The sequence below is a fragment of the Phoca vitulina genome, unplaced genomic scaffold (genome assembly GCF_004348235.1).
Source record: "Phoca vitulina isolate PV1807 unplaced genomic scaffold, GSC_HSeal_1.0 scaffold8, whole genome shotgun sequence".
Taxonomy (NCBI): domain Eukaryota; kingdom Metazoa; phylum Chordata; class Mammalia; order Carnivora; family Phocidae; genus Phoca; species Phoca vitulina.
The window spans coordinates 59,291,418-59,314,834 of record NW_022589711.1 but is presented as its reverse complement, the minus strand read 5'-3'; the positions used below and the strand labels follow the sequence as shown (position 1 = coordinate 59,314,834).

Here is a 23,417-nt window from a genome sequence, read left to right as displayed (position 1 = left end):
CGGATAAAGACGCCGCCCTCCCTCTTAGGCAGAAGGCCTCTGTGTTAGGCTGCAGGTGAGCTTGGCCGGTAAGGATCCCTCTAGTGAATACGATTTGGTTTCAGTCTAACGACTTTATTCAGAGCGTGCTGGATATGTGTGCCCTAGGTGAGGACGCCAGCTGCTTTTCTGCGAAGTCCGTGGAGCAGTATTACGGCTGGAACATTGGGAAAAGGAGAGCTGCCGAGGTAATACCAGTTGCTGTGCGGGCTGCCTCCGGGAGCCTGGGAAGGCCGTACCCGGAAGCCGCGCGGGCTGGCCGCTTCCGGGACAGTGATGAAAGTTACAGCGTATTTTGTTGACCATATAATGGGAGACTTTTTTCCTCCATGTAAAATCTCACCTTCGAACACTTGTAGCTAGCCTTTGAAAGGTCTGCTGCTTGTTTCTGCATTGGTAAAAATTTCTAAACATCTTTTATGATTTTCTTTCAATATATTACAATGAAACCAAGTATTTGTTGAGTCCTTACAACGTGGCGGCTGCTATGCCAATGGTGGGGCTGTGGGAGAAGGTGGTACGTCGGGAGGCGTGCTTAGGAAGCTGTGAGGAGGTTAGTGTGACGGGTTCGGAGAAGTTCGGCAGGAAGAGGGAAGCTGGAGACCAGGCGAAAAACCTTCTAGGCCAGACCTGGGAGTTTCAGTGTTATTTCATGAACATCAGTTCCTTTGCTTCTTTTTAAAACTTTTTAAAAACACAATCAGATTAAAAAAAAAAAAATTCTGACAAGTTAAGTTAGCATGGTCATTTACTGTTGGGTGATGTATTTGAACACACTGCAAAGTTTGAAATTGATATTGATTCAAAAAAATTTGTTTTTAAGTGGCAAAGAGCAATGACAATGAGAAAAGTCTTACAAGAAATCCTGGAGAAGAATCCCAGATTTCACCACCTGACTCCCCTTAAAACCAAGCACATCGCTCACTGGTGTCGCTGCCATGGCTACACCCCCCCCGATCCCGAGACCTTGAGGAGTGACGGTGACTCTATTGAGGACGTGCTGACCCAGATCGACAGCGAGCCAGGTGCGGCTTCAGTGGGGCTCCCTGGGCCCGGTCAGTAGCCAAGAGGTGGTTTCACGGAACACACACTCATCTCTTCAGCTTCTGCGGTTCTTGGGCTGCTCCAGCCCTGGAGGACTTGAGGAACAGGAGCCTTGGCGCACCGAGAGCCGTGTGTTCTGTCTCCCCCCGCCCCAGAACTGTTTGTGCCCCAGTGTCCCCAGCACTGGGCCCCAGCCAGGAATGTTCCAGCCCGTGGCATACAGCGGGCACATACTGTTTGTTCGACGGCCCCCCTCCTTCGCATCATTTCTTCTTCTTTTTTTCTTTTTTAAGATTTTATTTATTTGACAGAACGAGAGAGGGAACACAAGCAGGGAGAGTGGGAGAGGGAGAAGCAGGCTTCCCGTTGAGCAGGGAGCCCGATGGGCGGCTCGATCCCAGGACCCTGGGATCATGACCTGAGCCGAAGGCAGAGGCTTAATGACTGAACCACCCAGGCGCCCCTTTTCTTTGAAGACTTTCCTAATCCCCCTCCTTTCCTCCAGATAGAACTGACTTCTCCTTCCTTTGTGACCTTATGACCCCTCATAGACAAGTCTACCCGATTTCTTGAAGATGGAGGCACTGTCTTACCTGTTACTTTATCTCCAGACCTAGCTAGGAAATAGACTACCCAGTGTTGGAGACACAGATGGAAACCACTAATAATGTTGCAGATTAGATGAATTGTTTATTTTTTTATAAACATTTCTTCTTTTTTTTTTAATATTTTTATTTATTTGTTAGAGGGAGAGAGAGCACGCACATAAGCAGGGGGAGTGGCAGGCAGAGGGAGAAGCAGGTCCCCGCTGAGCAGGGAGCCCGATGCGGGGCTCGATCCCAGGATCCTGGGATCATGACCTGAGCCGAAGGCAGATGATTAACCGAATGAGCCACCCAGGCGCCCCTAGATGAATTGTTTTATGGTAAAGAAACAAACAGTTGTGCTGTAGAGGGGAGGGAGCAGGGCATAAAGGATACATGGGGAGAATATTTTTGAGTTTCTCCTTAACAAGAAGGGTTTTCTCCTCCTAACCCTACTTCTGTAGAAAAGCAGGAGCTCCACTCCCTGTCTGAGGGAGCCTGGAACACAGGGAGGGGGAGTGTGTGTGTGTTGGGGGGCGGTCCTTAAGACTTAGCCCAAGTTCCATCTTCTCCGTGCAGCTCTCCTGAGAGCCCGAATGCAGGATGACCTCTCCTTTCTCTGAAATCCAGCAGCACTTAATATCAGACCATAATGGTTTGTCAGAGATAAATATCTAAGCTCTTTGGAGGACAGAAACCATGTTGGTTATCTCCATGCTTCATTGGTAGCATGTGTGAAGCACAACACGTTACACATACTAGGCTTTCTGTTACGGTGACGGAGTAATTTCTAAGTGCCGGTCAGTGAAACAGAAGAAGCCAGGAGCTGGATGCTCCCCCACCAGCCTGCCTGGGTATCCTTAAGCCTGTCTTGTACCTGGTGTGGACCTCATTTCCTCCTCCATAAGGTTACAAGGATGCACTGGAAGATTCCGAGGTCCTTTCTGGCTTTAAAGTTCTAGTACTCTTTGTTAGACTTTGTGCACATCTACTTATTAAAGACTAGATGCACGGTTTACACTAAAATGTTAACAGTACTCCCTCTGAGCAGTGAGAGGGGCTCATATGGGCGATTTTTATTTTCTTCACTGGGCATTTAAAAATTTCCAGACTTAAAATATGAAAATCAGTTTAGTCATTAGTATTTGGAGCTTCAGGGCATGGCCTAGTTTTTGGTGGCATAAGTCAGAATTACATATTGTTTTGTCTTAGGTTGCAGTCGCATCACGTATATATTGACACAAGTCGCCTGTCTTTGTGCTTGTCTGTCTTACGAATTACTAGTTCTCACAGTTATAGTCCATAGAATTCTAGAACTGGAAAGAAGGTTAGCTCCCTTGATACTTATCCCTTCTTCTCTGGGTCTCGGACTGTTGGTCTTACGGAGATGGGGAGTCCATTCCTGTGGCCAGCACAGCTGTCCTGAGACGGATCCCCTGTCATTTAGAGTGCCCGTCATCGTTCTCCTCTGCTGACAACCTCTGCCGGAAACTGGAGGACCTGCAGCAGTTTCAGAAAAGAGAGCCAGAGAATGAAGAGGAGGTGGACATCCTCAGCCTCCCGGAGCCGTTAAAGATCAACATCAAAAAAGAACAGGAAGAGAAACAGGAAGAAATGAAGTTCTACCTGCCACCAACACTGGGGTCGGAATTTATTGGTGACATCACCCAGAAGGTAGGGGTTGTGGCCTCTGGTGTGAGATGCTCAGACCTTCAGCCTTATACACGGACACCAGACTTTCCTGGTGAAGTAAAAGTGTGAGTTTCTTCTGCCTGATGAACTTAGGGTATGCTCCCTGGACATCCCCTTTCCCACATCAGGGCAAGAAAACGAATTCCATGTGAAAAGGTTGCTTGCTGGTCATGGAATTGAAGCAGAGGCATCTAGGGATAGACTGTTTTTTACTTTCCTCTTTGTTCTCATTTGCCTCCGTGGAAACACCACTCCCTCCTAAGGCACGTGTCCTAATACTGCCAGGTGGTACTTGAGAGGCCGAGCCTTCCCTGACATTTGTCTGGCTCCCAGGGCCCTGCCCATGGTGTGGGTGCGGCCCGCGCGCTCCCGTGTGGCACAGGAGGGGATGCCTTCTCCACCTCTGCCGGGCTCAGCAGCGCGGTGGCGTCTGCCCACCTGTCCCCGGTACGGCTGCCTGGGACCCAGAGCGGAAGGTGGGGTTTGTTTCATTTAGAGGAGAAAATGCAAAACGGGGCGAGCACAGGTTCCAAGTGTATCTTCGTCAAACAGGGCCTGAAGTCTGATTCCAGGCTTTCCAGTGGTCGGTCCCACAATCAGAATTCCTGGCAAATCCTGGCCATGTTCTTCCTGAAGGAGATTTGGGGGTAAAAGCGGGACTCTGCTAGCATGTTTAACAAGCACTCAGAAACGAAGATAAACAGGATCGTGTGTTCTTCCAGCTGTTAGGTCTCGTGTCCCTTCCCCCGAGTTTTGTCCAGAGAGCTTGTAGAGTTACTCTTTCAACTGGGTATTCGACAAGTGTGCTTGTTTGGAGAGCTGGGTTTTAGTGTAGAGATAGGAACGAATGGCTTTCTTCGCTTTTCCAGATTGGGATCACTCTGCAGCCCGTGGCACTTCACAGGAACGTGTACGCCTCGGTGGTGGAGGACATGATTTTAAAGGTGGGCGCCTGTTGGCAGCCGCGGGCCTGGGAGCACCAGGGCGCCGGCAGGCAGGATAGTCTGGGTCCTGGGCTGTTCTGAGTAAGGGACAAGGGCACAAATGGAACAGAGATGCTAAGTTTTAAGAGTTTTCATTTTAATCAGGCTTAGTGTTTTCTCTTTTTTCTCTTCTGATTTTTAAATGAACTAAATCACAGGTCTTCTGAGTGTGAAAGCATCCATAAGAGTTCCTGTGCTGATGTCACTCGAACGATTCTTTTTGGTGCCTTCTGAAGCAGTCTGAAATAAGAGTGCTCTCATTGCTTTAGGAGGCGACAAAAGCAGAGCCTTGGGTTTTCTCCACATGTCACAACAGAGAAACAGCCACAATTGTCCCAACCCTGGGCAAGAGGATGGCAAACTAGCTTCCTTACCCGGCCTGATCTAGCTCCATCGGACCCCTTTTCCAGCAGGGACAACTCGCAAATAACCCTCACCGGTTTTCCTTTTTTTTTTTTTTTTAATGGAAATAACCCAGATTTTTTTTTTTTTTTTTAAAGATTTTATTTATTTAAGAGCACGAGGGGGGGGGGGGGGGGTGAGGGGCAGAGGCACAGACTTAGTGCTGAGCAGGGAGTCCGAGGCAAGGCTCAAGCCCAGGGTCCTGGGCTCACGACCTGAGCCGAAGGCAGATGCCCAACTGGCTGAGCCACCTAGGTGACCCCCCTCACCGGTTTTCCTTAAAAACAATGTCTGATTAATGAACATTCCCCCCATTCATAATTTCTCAGAATCATGGCCTTTATATTTGTGATGTAGTATTTGTGGTCTATTATTTGGACCTTTAGTGTTTTCTTAAGGACTTTTGCTCCTTAGGTACAACTGTTTCCAAAGTTTTGTATATGGGATGGGGTCAGATGTGTCCCTTCCCACCGGCAGGCATGTGGCCATTTTCGAGAGTAACCCTATCTTCTGTCGTAGGCCACGGAGCAGCTGGTGAACGACATCCTGAGACAGGCTTTGGCAGCTGGATACCAGACAGCATCTCACAACAGGTACTGGGATGTCTTTCGTCAGTGGTACTAGGCTTACGTATTTCCTGACAGGTTAGTTGCCCATGAAGAGGTTTTATACCTCATCCAGTTGGAGGTGGAGGTGTCAGTGCTTGGGACATTCTCAGAGCCAGACACACTCAGGGGTCTGCTTGGTCATTTTGAGACTCCCGTGGTTGTGAACGCTCAGCTGTGCCCAGAGGTCTGTACCTTCCTAATCACTCCTTCAGACACACTGTTCATTAGGACTCTGTTCCGCTACCGGGTTGAACAATACCAGCTCTTCGCAATTAAAGACGATAATATTGTCCATGACGTATCAGATGTTGGGGTCAGACATTGCATACGTTACCTGATTTGTTTTTCATTGGAGAACTCTAGCCCCCTTTTTAGAAGTCAGGAAACCAGGCTCTGAACGTTCACGTTACCTGGCTTTCCCAGCACTTGGGTGATAGACCTCATTGGCTCTAAAGCTCCCCCACTCACCACTGCTTTGCTGTCGGGACACTGAGTTTTGCCTTTTTCCTAGGCCCCAGAGCATGGCAGACAGGCCTTTCTTTGTTCCACATCCTTTCAAAGGAAACAAGTATTTTATCCCAGTATCCTTAAAGCCTGTCCTAAATTTGTAAAACCGTATTAAAAGTGCCTGAGGACATAAAGAGGCCTACATCAGAGGACTGTTAGGTCAGACTTCACAGGATTAGAATACCTCAGGCAGTGTGGAAGACATCTTTAAGAAAGAAGGAAGGAGAAACAGGAGTTCCAGGAATGCTCCTTGTCCTGTGTGAAACCCAGCAGTGGGCTGAGTGCCTTCTGTGGCCCCTGCTCACCTCCCTCGTCCTGGCTGTGGAGATACAGTAGCTGGGGTGCTCTTGATAAGAACATTTATCACCCTGGCCTGGCACAACTCTGTATCCCCTCCCCCCGACAGATGGAGACATGGTCCCGCAGTTCTGTAGCCCTTTGACTCAGCTGTCTGCTAAGACTGAATGATGAGAACATCATTCTGTTTTGCTGTCCACTTTACTTCCTTCTCTTTTCTCAATCCTCAGAGGTTTTTTTCTTCATTGTTCAACCAAGTTCTTGAAATCCATCTCATGCCTGTGTCTGAGAAGTCAGATTTGAGCCGTAGGGCAGGCTGTGAAGAGGGCAGGCCAGTCTTTTTTTTTTTTTTTTTTAAAGATTTTTAAAATTTTGACAGAGACACAGCGAGAGAGGGAACACAAGCAGGGGGAGTGGGAGAGGGAGAAGCAGGCTTCCCACTGAGCAGGGAGCCCGATGTGGGGCTCGATCCCAGGACCCTGGGATCATGACCTGAGCCGAAGGCAGACGCTCAACGACTGAGCCACCCGGGCACCCCGGGGCCGGCCAGTCTCTACCAAAATTAAAGAAATTAATGGGAAAGGAGAGCGAGCAAGAGCACGCACCTGGCCACCTCCACGCAGGGGGCCCTAAAGCGTGCCTCAGCTCTGTTCCCTTCCAGGAGGCCTGGGGGGGGGTAGGGGTGGGGCTTTTGATAAGTGGATGAAATATTATTAAATGCTTGAGAAAACTGCACCTAATAATGCTTTGTTTTTGGACAGGATTCCCAAAGAAATTACAGTGAGTAACATTCACCAGGCCATTTGCAACATTCCTTTTCTGGACTTTCTCACAAATAAACACATGGGGATATTGAATGAAGATCAGTGAATGGAATGAAGATGCCCCTAGAAAAGCAGGATTTGCAGATGTAGCCGAAGCTTCGAACTGTGACGACTCTTCTCTTTGGGGAAGGAGGTTATTTTCTGTGTGCCTCGGAATATTATGGCTCCCAAACCATTGCCTCCACCTAATTCACTGTAACACCAGAGTGTTCGGTCCCAAATCAGATCCCTTTAGGACAGAAGTTTCTGAGTCTAGAATGAAGTTGTGAGTGGGTATGTGCTCTGTCAGCTTGCATTTGCTCTCTCTGGAAAGGCTCCAGGAGAGAGTCTCCGAGCTGGGCCAGGCCACATGTAGCAGGTCCTTCTCTGGGTGTCATGGGGCACCTTGGGCTTGAGTCTTCCTCCACGAGGCAGAAAATAAGTCTGGCACGCTGGTGGTTCACCCATTCTGGGGTTACAGGAAGCTGCAGCAGTTACCCTGGTAATCTCTGGAGCGGGGCTGGGCTTCCGCACTCAGCAGGTGGCCGTGGCGTCGGGGACGCAGTCAGCTGTAGGAAGCAGTAAAGCCTGGCAGAAGTCAGAAGAGCCTGGGAGCCCGCGTGCTGCGCACTGGTGTTTTTTCATGGAGCATGGGAACGTGACTACAGCCGAGGTCAGAGTGTAGTCAAGGGATAGGCAGGTCCCAGCATGGGTCCGGTAAAGGTTTGACTAACCAAGCAGCTCTTTATGTCAGTAATCCCAGGCACCTGGCCGACTCAGACCAGCTGTGCGTGTGCCGGGCAGAGAGCTGGTTCCACAGCGTTCGCGGGGTATGTGGGTTACCCCGTGTTGAGTGACCAATGGGGAGCAGCCCCTGGGCCAGGCCTGCTGGGATGGTAAGTCCTGTCAGGGGACTTAGTGTCCTGTTCTTTGCCACTCAGCTTTTCCAAAGAAAAGCGTTTCAAGGAAACACTGTGAGTGCCTTAAAGATAGAGAAATGACTGCTGAAGCCACGAGACAGGAATGTCCGTGCTCAGAAGCAGTGAGAATAGATTGTGCCCAGATGCGGAGCCCTCTTGGTGGGAGAAGTGAACAGAAGGAGGAAGGTCTGCAGGGCCCTGCATGATGCCCAGTTCCATTACAGATACTCTGTCCTAATCTTCCTAACATAGTCTGTGTCGAAGGAAAGGAGAGAAATTAGTCTGTCAGGAATCTGCAGTTTGAAGGCAATTTGAAGCCTGTGAATCAAACTTACCCAATCAACATAATGGAAGTTTTCGTGAGTTCTGTAGACGTTTGGGTCAGGAGCAGAAGGCAGGGAGGTGACTAAGAGATCTGCCCTTTATTCAGCATCTGAGGATTGCAGATGCACAAGGAAATCTGTTCAGTAAGGCATCGGGCATGCCCGGGCTTAGTAAAAAAAAATAGTTTAGTACATAAAGGCTCAGATACTCTATACATTAACTACTGCAAGCGAGGTTAGTGGGCAAGTGCGTAGATTTATTCAGCAGTGGACTGTGACAGATCTACAGGATGGAGGATTTGATCCAAATGAGAACAGATTGATTTATTACAGGTATGAAAGCCTAAATTATCTTTTTGCAAAAGAAATATTAAATCATTTAACAGTTCCCATATGTGTTAATGTTTCAAATGTATTTGTATCATAACGTGTAACATAATTGTGTAACAGAAATCTACAATAAATCTTTTAGTATTTGTGATGGGTTTTTCTGAGTTTGAAGCACTACTTTGGTAGGTTCTTCTTCCGTGAGGTCAGGAGGAGCTGGGATGGGGCAGAGGTATAGGTAATTGGTGTGTTTACATTAATTCTGCCACTTCTTTCCAAAAAGCATTTGCAGCTATGCAAGATAAAGGATTACAGTTACATAAAAGTCCGAAAAAAATTTTGGAAGATGCACGTTGACCCTGGAAATAAAGATTTCTGACAGCTTGGGGCAAAGGAAAACTACCTAATGGAGCTCGCAGCCTCCTCAAAGTCCAGGCAAGGAGGGAAACCACTCCTGTCGTCTGACAAAGCACACCGGTCTGTCCGGAAAGCTGGAACTGGTCTATGCTGAGGTCTGGAAGAAGCTACTCCTGTGCCACAGTCCTGCTGTGACCATCTGCTAGCAGAACGGCTAAAAACAAAAATGACCAAAGATGCAGAAACATTGCAGAAATGACCACTTTTTACAGCCCCCTTAACAAGACTAAGGGCTTTGAAAGCTTTGGTTCTTCAAAGGCAGGAAGTTCTGCAGGGCTGAGGCTTCGTGAGAGAGCATAGGTCCGTAGCCTTCTCGGGACCAGGCTTCGCAGCATCCTTTAGGGAACTGAAGTGTCCGGAGGAAGAACAGGGGTGTTGCTTAGGCTCCTTTCCTGAATGTTGACCTCAGCCACAGTTTTGACTGGAGCCACAGGACAGAGACTGACGTCACAGGCAGTCCCTCAGCTGGGGACTCCCCTCTTACCGACTGAAGCCTGTGTGAACAGCACTGGCGGACTTGACCCCACTAAAGGGGAGGTTCCCCCGTCTGCCCGGGGTGGGCTGCAGGGTCACAGTGTTTCAAAAGCTGCTTTTGGAGTTTGGCCTAAAATCCTGGTGTTAGTACAGCGAGGAAAGCAGTCCCACTTGGGCTGGGTTTTTCCGAGCTTTGAAGCCCCGTGGAGCACAGAGGCGGGACCTTGGTCTCGGTGACTGGAGGGGAGGACTTCAGGGGCGCCCCTCCTCTTGGGCCTCACGCGGCATCCTCAAGGCGGCTGCTGGCAGGGCTAACACTGGTTGTGGAATCACCGATACTGAACGCTTTCTTTTGGCTGAAATTCGCTAACAGATTGAACTTTTTATTTTAAAAACATTACTCTTTACAGAATTAATACAAAAATGCTTATTATATAGAAACTTCAGCAAATATAGTAAGGTGTAAAAAATTTAAAGTTACCCATAATTCCCCTTCCCAAAGATAACCACCATTAGTATGCGCTGCATTTTCCTCTCCATCTGTTTTATATGTGTGTATGACGTATGTGGGTTGGTACCACACACTTGAGACTGTCGTCCCATTGCTTTGGAAGGCCACTCCAGTGACGTGATGTTGGGCTTTACTAAGACGGCGAGTGAGTGGGAGACAGTTCCTTCTTCAGAACCCCAGTCTCCTAATTAATAATGAAGCCTGGTAACGAGGATTATTGAGTTCGGGGTTTTGTGGAAAGCTGTCTGTTCTGGTGCGTTCCAGAAAGGCTCTTGGGCAAGCAGTCTGCCTTCAGAGACAGGCCAGGTGAGGCAGGGGTGCGCCCGCTGCTGAGGTGCCGAGTCTGCCAGGAAAGGCGGGCCTGTGGTATCGGGCTGAGGTACAGCCCTTCGGTCTGGTCTGCACGCTGTGGCGGAGGGAAGGGTGACACAGGCAGGGTCTAGGGAGAGGGACTGTGTCATTGGCATCAGATGGGCCAAAGCTGCAAAGGAGAATAGAGCTGGCTCCCTGGCCTGGGCAGGAAGGGACAACTGTCCTGTCTGTGTTCTGTTGGCCATTCACTGTACTAATAAGCACCCTGCCCACAAACAGGAACTCTCGGAGCCACTCTCTTACTCTGCAGGGAAGGAAATGGAAGCTGAAACTGCTCACAGCTAGTGAGTAGAGAAGTCAGGATTTAAGCCCAAGACTAGCTTCAAAGATGGTTTTTCACCCTAGCCTTGGGGGTGTGGAGGGGCAGTGCATGTGGAAGAGGGGAGGTTGGTGTGTCCTATGACTATTGCGTCCGACACCACTGTGGGTGGCAGTCCAGAGGGACAGACCTTGGGATTTGTCAGCCTCCAAGGGGCAACCAGTAATAGCCTTGATCCACCAAAGTCCAGAGGAGGATAAAGACGTATGAGAAGGCGCTCCAGGTTTATAATTAAAGAAATGAGCTAACAAGAAATTGTAACAGTGCATTTTTGCATTTTAGTAAAATCTGAGATTGTACGGTTAATCTGCTCATTTCCCACAGAATGCACAGCAGCAGGCAGTCTCTTTGCTCTTAGAAACGTCTAACATGCAAACCAATGAAGTCAGATAGCAGAACCCTTTGTGTAAGCACATAGTTGGGGTTCTGCCTTTAAAATGATTCCGAGCATTTGCTTTGCTGCACTGAAGAGGAAGGCCGTGCCAGCCAGAGCCAGCCCTCCGAGGGACCGGCCCCGCTCCACATCTGAGGGGCTGGGAAACAGCTTAGGTAAACGCTCGCCAGACAGCGCGCGGGGGCTGGACGGGGAGGAAGAGCCACAGGGAAATCCTTGAGTTTCCTTACCAAAAACTGCCCTTAGCCTGTGCCTCTAATCTCTAAGCGGGGACAGAAACTCCTTCACATGTCTGACCGCCGGCTGTGCAAACTGGGCCAGGCTCGCGCCATGTGGCCACGTGGGCTGGGACTTACCAGCAAAGGAGGCAGCTTCCTGAAGCCGACAGCTGCCTCCTCACAGTGAGCTCGCCCCACTGTAAGTGAGGGAGTAGGGTGGGAGTCATCTAGGTGTAGAGAACGGGCTAAAGTCTTTCAGGGAATGAGGCTAATGCCACTTCGTCCCAGAAAAGCTCCCAGTTCTTTGCCAGTGTGTATGGTGTTCCCTTCTAGTCGTCAACTGTAAGGGAAAAAACTGGAATTAGTAATAAAATGTGGAGCTCAGAAACCTACAAGGTCAATGTCATTCATTCAGTACTTAAAGCACTTCTCACACGAAGCCTTTTGTTAAAACATAAGGATAGGGTCACCTGGGCCCCAAATTATGTCTTTGAAATTGAAACCCTGATTGATACTCTGTTCCTTTTGGAAATGACATCCTAGTTACTCAGCATCACCATGAGTCACGTGCAGGAGATAACCCAAGATTTCTTCAACCTGAATGCGTGGGGCCATTTGTAGGCATCCCCAAGGACAGTCCCTTGGGTTACCATAGGTTACAAAGTTCTCATGCAGCCTGGGAAAAAAACCAAGTGGACATTACTGGTTCTTCCAAGCACCTGTCATGTCCATATTCCTCAGCCGGCACAGACCAATTCAGTTTACAACAGAATTGATCCTTAAGTTCTTCAGATTTAAAAACTGAAGGGTGGCCAAAAGAGGCAATTAAAAAAAGATCTGAAGCCTTCCGTACAGTCGTCGAGGAACAAGAGGATGGTTCAGGCCCGAAGCGGAGCTAGGTGGTGCCAGTGTCCCTCTGCGCCAGGCCCACAGCCCGGGGGGCAGCTGGGGAGGAGTGGCGCCCACGGCAAGACGGCCCTTCCCCTCAGACAGCAGAGGGCCAGTCCCAGGATCTCACCCCAGTCCCTGAGTGGCCGAGGACAGCCCCATCTTGGAGGCAGTGGGTTCTGACTCCGCTGTGGCCGGTCACACATTGAGGATCCGGGGAGCTGAAGCCTGAAAGATGGCTGATGGGTTAGGAGTGAACTTCTTCCTCCCCTCAGGGGCCTGAAAAATGAAATGTGGCCCCGTATCAGTGTGCCTTTCCCTCAACACTCCCTCCCCACCACCTCCAGCCCCCAGCTCCAGGAAGAAAATTCCTGCCTCCTCTCCTCCTCTTTGTCCTCCAAGAGTTGAAAATGCTGACCTGAAGGGTCCGTGGGGGAAACTGCAGGGGGCGGGGTCACCGCATTAGTAGGTCAAATACAGCACCTGGACCTTCCGTTCTGCTCCCGGATGCCCCCTCTGGGTGGAATCAGGAAGCTGAACAGTCCCAACCTCCTTTCCAACTTCTCTCTGACACAAATGCCAGGGACGTGGAAGGCTCATCATGAGTGCTCAGCGGTCAAGGGTAAGATTGGGATTTAGGAGGGAAAGGGACACCTTGCTCGCCAGAAAGCCAGCACTAGGGAGACGCGATGCCCCCCCCCCCCCCCCCCCTGCTGTCAGCTGAGGGAAGACTGGGTGCTCAGATGCTGCTGTCCTCGGCCCTCATGCCATTTTGCATCATCAAAACCTGACTCCTAGTCCCTAGCCTGGAAAAAGGGCCTCTGCTCCCACACCCTCTGCAGCCGGGAGCCCGGCCCCTGGCCCTGCGGCGCCCGCTTCAGGCTGACCTGGAAGCCGCCCCCAGGGCTGCTGTCCCATCCGGAGCTGTGGGTTGTGAGGACTGTGGTGGCTCTTGCCTTTGTGGATCTCGGCGGCTTCACTCCGGTCCAGGCCTGGAACTCCTGTCTGGAAGAGAGAACACGGTCACCACCTGGCTCAGGGTCAGTCATCCCTCCTGACTTCAGGGGCCGCCACCATTGTCCTGTGCTTCTTGGAATGTCCTGGCCAATCTCCACTGCTAAAATCCTGCTTTGGATCTAGAAGTGAGCACGTGGTATGTGCTGGGCATTGGAAACCAAGTCCCAGCCCTTCCTTCGATGATCCCCATTTTGTCTCCAGGCCACTCTAAGGGGCCCGAGACACCCAGAACCAGTGCAGGTTGGTCACTTCCAGACCAGGTCACTGGTGGCCTTTACATCCATAGGAGGTGCTGGTTACAACTGAGGAGAAATAAGGTTCAGTATTAGGTTTACTTTTTAATAACTGGTCTTAAGAACTCCTACAAAACAACAGATTGTAGTAACTCTCAAACCACAAGCCGGTCTGGCTTCTGCAGGGCACCGCGCACACAGGCGCTCCTGCCTGGATGCGGGAGGGGAGGGGTGGGGGGCGGCTGACTCCCTAGACAGAAGAGCCAAGGCGGGCACAAACCAGCTCCGTGTTCTCAGAGTGCTTTTTTTTTTTTTTTAGATTTATGTATGTATTCTCTTAGACGGGGAGGAGGCAGAGGGAGAGAGAATCTCAAGCAGATTCCTGGCTGAACTCCCCGCTGGGCGGGGCTCGGGGCTCGATCCCATGACCTTGAGATCATGACCTGAGCTGAAATCAAGAGTCGGACGCTTGACTGAGTCACCCAGGCGCCCCTCAGAGTACATGTTTTGACAAGGATTTAATTCCTCAATTCTGCACACAAAATAAGACCTATTTCTTTTAATTCTATCACCCCCCGTGCTAGACAGTGAGCTCAGGAAGGCGGAGACCTGTGTCCCTAGGAGCACCTGGCCCAGGCAGTGTTCTGTGGAGAAGTGCCCGGCTGGCCAGGGGCAGCGCCCACATGTGGGCTGGACCCATTCTGGTCTCCTCCCACCCACAGTCCTGGCTGGGTTTCAGGCCCAGGGGTCAACAAAGCTGCCTTCTGTCCTTGAGAGCAGCCCAGCTGGGCCCCACTGGGCTGGCTGCTGGGGTAGGGAGCAGCTGTGTCTGTCTGTGGTCGGCACTCGGGGGTGCCAGGAGGCGAGCTGGGCCAGGGCCCGAGCAGATCACTTGTGCTTCTGAAGCTGCAAGGTTCCAAGGACCAGCTGCCTGAGCCATCTGCCATTCTGTTTCTCCTGAGGAAGCAGGTCCTCCCCTGGGCGTGCCCTTCTGTCCCCAAACTGAGCTGAGCCTTGGGCCTGGCAGCCCAAGCCTGTCACCCCAGGGTGGCCACAGGGGTCCCAGCACAGAAAGCGACCAGAGCCAGGAGCTAGAGCGATGCCCCTGGCCGCTCCTGGGGCAGGGCTGGTGCCGGAGACCAGTGAGGGAAGACTGCAGTGGGGATGGAGAAGGAACCTCAGACCTAGAATGAGCAGGACCCGGTGACTGCCAGGGAGAGGAGGAGGGCAGATTTATGGCTCTGGCAAAGAGGATAAGAAAAACACAGGGCAAGCCACATACACCAGGTACCTCCCCTGACCAAGCAGGCTCTCCTGTCCGCCTGGCCTGGGCCTCAGCTGGACCCTGAGGGTGACAGTCCCACCGAGGGCCAGGGGCCACCCATGGCAATGCCGAGCGCCCTAGGTCCTCAAGGCTTCAAATCCCTTCATTTCTCTGAGCCTCAGCTTCCTCATGAAGAGGGCTACTGACCCACGTGCAGGAGGTTAGGATGAACCTTGGTGCCGGGCACTTCAGTGGTCTTCCCTGCCTACCCAGGAAGGAAAGAGAAAGGTGACTGAGGAAGGAGGTCTTCTAGAATGAGTGGAACTAGAACCTGGGCCAAAGGTGCTGAATGACACCTAGAGAATTCCAGAGGGGAGGCTCTGGGAGCTGCTCAGGAGAGACCTGGGCCGGCTGCGAGAGCAAGAGCCGCTGCGCCCATCTGGCCAAGCAAGTGAGGCCGGTCAGTTTTCACGAGACGAGCGGGGACTGGCGAGCGGCCACAAGGACTCCAGTGACTTTGGGTTTCCTGGATCTGTTCATTTTTGTTTTGTGAATCTCTGCAATCAGTTCGCTCAGATAACATGCGTCCTACAAGGAGTCAGAATGGAGTTTCCCGCGTCAAGTCCTAGAGCTGGGAGGTGAGGGGTCCCAGAGGTCAGCTGGCATGGGGTTGGCGGAGCCAAGTTCAGCAGCGGTCCTGGGTTCTAGGCCAGAGTTGGGGGTGTGGGGACCCAGGGAGTCAAGCTCTGGCTCTTTCTGTTTTACAGATGAGGAAAGGGTCAGAGAGGCCAAGTGACCCGCCAAGTTTATACCCCAGGAAACAAGAGCTCCAGTGAGTCCCAGCTCCTGGCCGTAGCTTTCCACCACTGCAGGACACAGCTCAAGAAACGAGGGGGTTGGGGCGCCTGGGTGGCTCAGCTGGTTAAGTGTCTGCCTTCGGCTCAGGTCATGGTCCCAAGGGCCTGGGATCGAGCCCCGCATCGGGCTCCCCGCTCCACGGGAGGCCTGCTTCTCCCTCTCCCACTCCACCTGCTTCTGTTCCCTCTCTCGCTGTGTCTGTCAAATAAATAATCTAAAAAAAAAAAAGAAAAAAAAGAAAAAGAAACAAAGGGATTCAGAGGCAGCAGCATCTTAGGGGGTGAGGTCTTAGGGAGATAATCTATGGGAAGTCCTGAGCCTGGCTTCTGGTACTTGGTAAGCAGAGAATAACAACTTGTACTTTTAGTATCATTGGAGCTGGGAAGACCCAGCGAGACGTTCAAAGCCGCCATCTGCTCAACACAAGTGAGGGGCCGCTTCTAAAAGCCCCGCCTTTGCTTGAACATTACCAGTGAGGAGGAGCTCAGCCTCACCCCGGAGGCCACTCACTTCATCATCAGTCCACTGGAATTACTAGAAAGCTCTTCCTTCCCTGAGCTGAAGCTAGCTCTGCGCGGGCTCTGCCTCTGGTCCTGCTCCTGGCCCTGAACATCAGTCATTTGAAGGTACCGCACACCCAGGCCCTCGGGCCTTGCGGACCTCTCCCCATTCAGGCCCCTCCAGCTGGCTCCCCGCCGGCTCGCAACAGCCCGAACCCTCCGCGGCGGGGTGAGGCCCCAGCTGGGCTCGGTGGTGGCCCTGCCCGCTGACGTTCCCCTGTGCGTTTTGGCAGCCCAGCTTGAGCATGCATCAGTGGACACAAGACCCATCCTGCAACTACCTTTCCCCGTCAGGTTCCTGAAAAACTGCATGCCCATGAAGGAAGCCCTGGGGAGATGGAACCTTCTACATGTCTTGATAATTACTCTATGGAAATCCTACCTTAATACAGTTGATTTTAAAAATAATAAAACTGAGGGGGAAAGTTCATACCTTTTTGCTCTAATTCCACAAGTCAGAATTTCTAAAGAAACTGATACGTGCAAAGACGGCTAGCTATAAGATGCTCATCACAGAAATTATTTTTTCCCTTAAAAATGTGTTTTTGTAAAGGTAACACGTGTACATGTTTAAAAAAAACAGTTCTTTAGAGGGTGAGAAGTCAGTCAGTGCCCTTCCACCCCGGCAGCATCCCTCCCTCCCCACCCCCTTCCTCTCCCCAAAGCTTCCTGTGTTTCCACACATCCATCCAGAGATATCTGTGCTTATTGGAGCAGATACGTGTATATCAATACCCCCTTTTAAAAACACAAACAGCAGACACACTGTTCTGCATTTTGTTTTTTTGACACGTACCCATCCAAGATCTTCAGACCTTCCGCTATGAGTACATCGTAGGCCTCCCAGTAGCCCATCCTATGGTAGAGCTATAATTAACCAGCTACATCAGTAGGCCGGTGGGATTGTTTCCAGCTTCTGCAGTACAGTGTTGCAACATACCTTATATTCCTTAACTCCCACCCCACATTCAAGGATACTTGCAAGGAAAACTCCTGGAAATGAAGTACTGGATCAAAAGAAGTGTTTTTAATGGTCCCAAATTAGAAACATCCTAAATATTCAATAATGACAGATTAATAATTGGACATATATATCAATATATGGACAAATGTATATCCCTAGGATAGAACACGGCACATCTACTAAAATTCGTGTTGTAAAAAAAATATCTAGTAACATGCAAAAATCCAAAATTGATGGAAAAATGTATACAGAATCTAAACCTATAAGAATTACAAATGGATATGGACTCAAGGGTTAAGGATTAGAAAGAACTACCAGTTTGGGTGAGGTTAAAGGAATTAATTTGTTGTAATTTCCAGTTTTTCTACAGTGAGTTTATATTACTTTTGTAATAAGACAAAGAAGAAAGCCCTCAGTTGGTCGTCCCAGGGCCAGAGCTAAGGTGGGGGCAGGGTGGACCCGTAGAGCTCAGTCACTTGGCAAGATCCCCAGGGGGCCATCCACTGGGAGCCCTGGCTGGTCCTCACCACCAATGCCTCCACGGAGGGCACCAGGCAGGGGGAGCTCTGGCAGTTGGCCTGCACGCACCCTGCCTTTCGCTAGCCCACCTGGTGGAAGTTAAAGCCGATTTTAACTCAGTTGAAGGCAGGGCTTTCTGGTAGGGCTGCCCCAGAGGGGGAGAGGGGAGGGGGCTGTGAGCAAGGTAGTGAGCTCCCTGTCAGCAGCAGAGGTGCTCACTCATTCACTCTGAGGCTGGTCAGGGAACAGCGAAGGCGACACCTCGCAGTGCCCGGGGACCAAAGGGGAGGACCTCCGAGGCCGCCTACAGCTCTCCAAGTGCTGTGGGATGGAGGCTCCAGGTGCCTTCTCCCTCCCCACCAAGCTGGTCCTCATGGTTCACGGCCTCCGTTTCCTCCTACCACGGGGTCCCGACTCGACGCGCTCCCCTGCCCGAAGCCCCATACCTGTAAGACGTGGTTACCGCAGCCGAGTCCGCGTCGCCGATGGGGAGCACGTAGACACCCCGGCCAGGGGCCGCGGGGGGCTTGTTCCTGCGGCCGCCCGCACCGGACCCGCGCCCCTGCGAAGCATCTCTGGGCCCCGCGGGCGCCGTCCACACGCCGAAGTCCCGCTGGTACTGAGTGAGCGGCACGTCCCGGCCGGGGTCCCGGGCGCCTGCAGGGGACGGGCCCCTGCGGGAAGCGGCGCCGCCTGGGCCCGGCTCCTCGCTCTCGAGGTCCGAGTAGCTGTGCAGGGTCAGCGGCACTGCCACGTCGGAGCGGTCCAGCTGGTTCCAGCGCCGCGCCAGGCAGCAGAGGCGGCTGATGCAGGGCCACGCCATGCCGGCCCCCGGTGCCCGCCGCTCCGCTCCCGGCGCTCCGGGCCGCACCGCCCCCGCCCGGCGTCCCCGCCCCCGCGGCCCTCCCCGCGCCGCCGCAGCGCCGCCCCCTGGCCTGGGGGAGGCCGTCCGGGGAGGGGGAGGGCTCGGGGCCGGGCCGGCTTGGCCCGGGGTCGTGCGCGCGGGCGGGCGCAGAGGCGGGGAGGTGGGTGGGGGAGGGCGGGGGCCCCGGAGGCCCCCGGAAACGCCTGCAGGCAGTCACTAGTGTCCAGCTTGAAGGTTTCATAATTTAATCCAAAGTTCCTTTAATGCTATTTTCTAAATCGGACCTGGTTTCGCCGAGAGCGAGAACCGGCTGGCAGCGATGCCGTCGCTGATGGTCCCGGGCCGGCGTGGGCGCAGGCCGCCGCTGCCAGGGTGTTGGGGCTCGTAGAGCGGCCGGGGCTGCCGCATTTGAGCTTAGGCTGCTCCGCGCCGGGAGCGGAGGTGCCGCGATGCGGAGGATCGCTGGGCAGACCCGGGGCCATGCTTCCGGAGGACACGTGTTTGAATCAGCCAGTGAGTCACTATTTGCCTTTACGATGCTGAATTTGTAACAACCAATCCGGTTTTCATTGAGAACTGGCATTAGCCCTCAACTGACCTTTCCCTGGGTTCTAAAAATCCCTCATTTTAAAGCATGGCAAGAGAGGACTTGGCGTTATAAAGCTGCCGACAAATCTTTAGCCATTGCGTTACAAAAATTCCCTCCCCTCCTGTGCATGCATTCTTTTTTTACTGCAAAGTTTGGGTAATCCTCCAGGCTAAAGGTCAGTCTGTTTAATGCATGACAGGGCATCAGAAACAACTCCCTGGCCACACTCAAAAGACTTCCTGAGTATTTGACACATGCCCTCAATGTGCACTGCAGACCAAGGACTAATTAATCACACTACTGAAACAGCATTAATTACCCAGAGCTCCATCTCCAGCATATACTTGGACGGTCTCCAGTCTGCATCTTAGAGGAGAAAACTGCAGTGCAGCCCTGGCCAGTCAGGGTACAGATTCCTCTCCCACACCATCCCCTCTCAGCTTCCAGTCATAGCAAAGTGACAGAGAGCTGCCCTGGCCAGGCCATGGCCCAGGAGGCAGCAGGAGAGGGGCACACCGGGAAGACACTGGGAGGTTACACACCTGCTCTCCCTGGGCCCGGCAAACTGTGTGTGACTTCCGTGCTCCAGGGCCCTGGGTTAGCCACTTGGGACATTTGGTGACTACAATACTCCATCCTGCAGGAAAAAGAAAAAAAAAAAAAAGGTAGCTCTTTTTATTTCTTCATTCATTAAGCAACAAAGAGCACTTACTGTGCACCTGGAATAATGCTGGGGGACTCCAGGAGGTTCAGTGTAGTCGGCGCAACAGAACTGGATAAAGCAAGTGAAGTGGGCGGGGGGCGGGGGGGGGGGCGCCCGTAATGAGGGAGAGTAGTTGGGTCAGGGTGGAAATGCAGGGTAGGGGGTTGGGAGGTTCAGCCAAAGGCATCAGAGGCTGGATCACGGAGAGCCTCGGGAGCCACACTAAATTTAAAAGTTTTTCATGGAAGGCAATAGGGAATGACTGAAGTGTTTTCAGCTGTGACCGTATGAAGACACACAAGGAAATTTTAGAGACCAGCTGGAGAATAGTCTCAACAGTCCAGGTCAGAGACAAGGGGCTGAACTAAGGCGCAGGCGCGGGGAATGGTAGGGGCACTGGATTCTAGAAATGAGAAAGAAATCTAGAATGGCTCCCAAGTTTGTGGCTTCCAGCTGGTGAGGTCACTCCTTAAGCTAGGAGTGACAGTTGAGGTGCCTATGCAGTGGGGTCCCGGCACCTGAAGCCATACCTGGCCTGCAGTAGATGCACGTACTGAGGACAGAGACAGTCCATGGGCCCAGAGCTCAGAAGCCATCCTCATGAAGATAACTGAAGCCAAGGGAGGTGGAGCGAGAGGAGACCGCTGCATTCCTGGGGGCACCACACTGAACAGGCCGGTAGAGACGGCACAGGCCGAGAGACACACGAGCCGGGCAGACCATGGCCTTGGGGGGCTCAAGTGTCAGCAGAGAAGCCACAGTGAGAAAACACCCTAGTGGGCAAAGAGTAGGGACAACTGCCACAGCTACAGACGGTAAGGCTCGTGCTTCCAGGGCTGGGCTCTGAACCTTCACAAGGCCTCTCACGGGGAGAATGGCACTTGCCTGTTCAAAGGTGCCAGCACTGAGGGATGTTATGGACGGAGAAGTGATTTGGGGACTTGACCTTCTAAATGCTCCCTCCCTAACCATCACAAAGCAGGAAAACATGTCCTCCTGGCCTGCGTTCCTAGTCTGCCCACAGCAAGACATAAATTTCATTTTGGACTCCATACGGAATGTCTATGTGATCTCAGCCTCCCATCCCATCTCTGAGAAATGCTTCTTGCCTCATCTGTGTATCACGGGGTTGTTAGCTTAATATATTCAAAAATGTCAAAGCACAGCAGTTCCCACACACAACCACCCTGGTTCCTTACCAGCAAGATGAGGGCTAGGTTAAAAAACAACAATACAAACAAAACACCTCTCTCCTGGAAGTGACATTAGTCTAGGATAGAATCCTCTCTGCCTGGAAAGAATAACTGGTATTTCACACTAGAGAAGATCTGGGGAAAAAGAATATGAAGAACCGTCAAATCCTAGACAATTCCTACGTGCGGGGACATGCTGTCATTCAGCTCAGCACTGTGAGGTAGGCACAACTCGCTCCTTTCCATGAAGCCCGACCCCCTCCAAGACAGATGGCTGCATTCCTCTCCAGGTGCAAGAACCAGCATTACCTCTTGAGGCCACCGAACACTGAAACTCTCCTATAAATCATCTCAACAAATACTATTAAGTTCTCAACATGCATTTCTTGGAAATAATTTTCAATCATGAGGGCAAACAAGAATTCTACAGGGAAGCTGTTCCGATGACCACTGTCTAGTTCAGCATGATGCTTCAAAGAATGTACGTTTTCAAATATAAGATGCAATTAGGCTCAGATTCAAGTCTGAATTTATCCAAGATATTTCCTTCTAACTCTTAAATTAGCTACAAGCTACAATTTTAATCTAGAAAGCAAAGCCTAAAAATAGCTTTTTGTATATGCCACTCACTGCCGGAAAACATTACCTTTCTTGGGAAAATTTAGAAAATACTACAGCTGTTATTTCAGTTCACGCCAGACAGAAGACACCTTTTTTTTTTTTTTTTTTTTACCTGCCAACCAACCGAAGAAAGGGGTAGGTGGGTAAGCAGAGATGGAAGAAGGCCAAAGTACAAAAACAAGCATCTCTGAGTCTCAGGTCTTTCCCTGTGCACTCCCGCCGAGTTCACGGCTCCAACTACATCAAATATAACAACTAACAACAAGATTCCAGGGCAGCATTAGTGCTCTTCAAAAGGGATACACACCCTCTGTATACAAACTAGAGATAGAAACCTTTATTTCACAACTTTGTCATAATTCACTTTCTAATAAGACATGTACTGGGGACAGAGTTTAAAATACTGGGAAAGCTAGATGCCGGGTGTCTTCCAGGTAGGAGCAAAGATGTGGTCGCTCCAGGGCCGACGTGTTCCTGGGGCTCTCCAGGCAGCAGGGGCCACACGCACCAGTCTCATCCAATCCCAGTTTTACTTAGAGCCGCCTCCTTTTTTGGGGCTGTTAGTCCTCATTTCATGCCAAATTTTCACTAGAGGCTCCCTGTTCTTCCAAATGAGTTCATGACCGTAAGTAATATACCATCTGGGGAAAAGAAAAACAAACCAGGTTCAACATTCAAACAGTATGACATACAAATGTTAAGTACCATGATGATACCAAGTTGACATTTAAAAAATTGAATGCCATGGTCATTTACTATCTTATTAAATAGCTGATTAATTTATTTGATGTAGATCAATGATTCACCTTTAATATGGAGTATGTGAAAGGCCGAAGTGGGACGGACTATGTACGGCACACACTACTGTTGATTCACCACTGCAATTAAGCATCAACTCCCTCCCCATTAAGACACGAGGAAACCAAGTCTCAGAGAAAATTTGCTCAGGGACTAACAGCTTCTAAGTGGTCGGTCAAGGACTCACCTGAAGGTCAGACAGATTCTAAGCCTGGTCTCTCTTTACTACATTAAATGTAAGAAATGTCAGCATTCGGGGCGCCTGGGTGGCTCAGATGGTTGGGCGTCTGCCTTCGGCTCAGGTCATGGTCCCAGGGTCCTGGGATCGAGCCCCGCAATGGGCTCCTGGTTCGGCTGGGAGCCTGCCTCTCCCTCTCCCTCTGCCTCTCTCCTTGCTCATGCTCTCTATCTCTGTGTCTCAAATGAATAAATAAAATCTTAAAAAAAAAAAAAGTCAGCATTCGAGGTCACTAATGATGGCTTCAATAGCTTTTTTTTAAAAAGATTTTATTTGAGAGAGCATGAGAGAGCACAAGTAGGGGGAGGGGCAGAGGGAGAAGCAGACTCCCCACTGAGCACACGGGGTTCAATCCCAGGACCCTGGGATCAGGACCTGAGCCGAAGGCAGACACTTAACCAACTGAGCCACCCAGGCACCCTAATGGGCTTCAATAGTTTAAATGCTTCTCCTCGTCTTCCACCTGCTACACAAAGGGTCATCTGCTGATCCAAATGCTGCCCATCTTTTAAAATAAAATAGAGTTCCAATCCCCATTCTGCTGTTTAAAACTGCCTAAAAGCAGCCTGAAGCAATGAGCTGAGGAAGCTGAAGCACCGAGAGGCTTAGTAATTTACCCTGCCCAAAGCTGCACAACTAGGGATCACCAGAAAGGACACCAGGACCGAAGTCTGACTCTGAAAGCTGTGCCCTCACCACCACGGCAGCACCTCGTGAGCATCTAAGTTGAGGAACACACAGCTGAGTGACCAATGAGCAGGGCCTGCCTTTAGAAGCCCATAGGCCTAGGTACTACAAGCCCAGAAGCTCTACCTGAGGGAGGCACAGTCTTAGCAGAACTCAGGGGCACCTCTACCACCTCCTCTCCTGGGC

The 23,417-nt window shown here is 51.2% G+C and overlaps 3 protein-coding genes across 11 annotated transcripts in view; 1 reads left to right on the top strand and 2 right to left on the bottom strand.

The window, feature by feature from the left end:
* YEATS2 (YEATS domain containing 2) overlaps positions 1-7,413 on the top strand; it is a 105,290-nt gene extending 97,877 nt beyond the window's left edge. For all 8 annotated transcript variants that reach the window (XM_032407069.1, XM_032407068.1, XM_032407071.1 and 5 more), the window contains 6 exons: positions 148-227; positions 863-1,064; positions 3,115-3,341; positions 4,229-4,303; positions 5,264-5,337; positions 6,918-7,413. In XM_032407069.1, coding sequence (XP_032262960.1) covers positions 148-227; positions 863-1,064; positions 3,115-3,341; positions 4,229-4,303; positions 5,264-5,337; positions 6,918-7,026 — 767 coding nt within the window. In that variant the 3' untranslated portion in view covers positions 7,027-7,413. The remainder of the gene's footprint in view (positions 1-147; positions 228-862; positions 1,065-3,114; positions 3,342-4,228; positions 4,304-5,263; positions 5,338-6,917) is intronic.
* A 4,081-nt stretch (positions 7,414-11,494) lies between these two features.
* Positions 11,495-18,400, bottom strand: MAP6D1 (MAP6 domain containing 1). Its single transcript, XM_032407083.1, has 4 exons — positions 17,984-18,400; positions 13,010-13,127; positions 12,253-12,401; positions 11,495-11,574 (listed from the first exon to the last, which is right to left on the bottom strand). The coding sequence occupies exons 1-3, from the start codon at positions 18,358-18,360 to the stop codon at positions 12,321-12,323; spliced, it is 576 nt and encodes a 191-aa protein (XP_032262974.1). The 5' UTR covers positions 18,361-18,400; the 3' UTR covers positions 11,495-11,574; positions 12,253-12,320.
* Positions 18,401-18,635: 235 nt separating this feature from the next.
* The window catches only part of PARL (presenilin associated rhomboid like), a 48,636-nt gene continuing 43,854 nt past the window's right edge, over positions 18,636-23,417 (bottom strand). Inside the window, exons 10-11 of one of the 2 annotated variants that reach the window (XR_004299823.1) lie at positions 20,225-22,149; positions 18,636-19,628 (exon numbers count right to left, since the gene is read on the bottom strand). Coding sequence is in view for 1 of the 2 variants with exons in the window: in XM_032407063.1 (XP_032262954.1) it covers positions 22,038-22,149 (112 nt within the window). In the remaining variant the exon portion in view is untranslated. Of the gene's footprint in view, positions 19,629-20,224; positions 22,150-23,417 lie in introns of those variants that run through there. The other variant, XM_032407063.1, reaches the window with a different exon arrangement.

Excerpts from the sequence above, each read along its gene's own strand:
- MAP6D1 (XM_032407083.1), bottom strand. The coding sequence starts at position 18,360 with ATGGCGTGGCCCTGCATCAGCCGCCTCTGCTGCCTGGCGCGGCGCTGG. Across the intron at positions 13,128-17,983 it reads GCGGTAACCACGTCTTACAG|ACAGGAGTTCCAGGCCTGGA; the intron begins GTATGGGGCTTC and ends TCTCTCTTCCAG. Across the intron at positions 12,402-13,009 it reads GCCCTGGGGGCGGCTTCCAG|GCCCCTGAGGGGAGGAAGAA; the intron begins GTCAGCCTGAAG and ends TTCATTTTTCAG.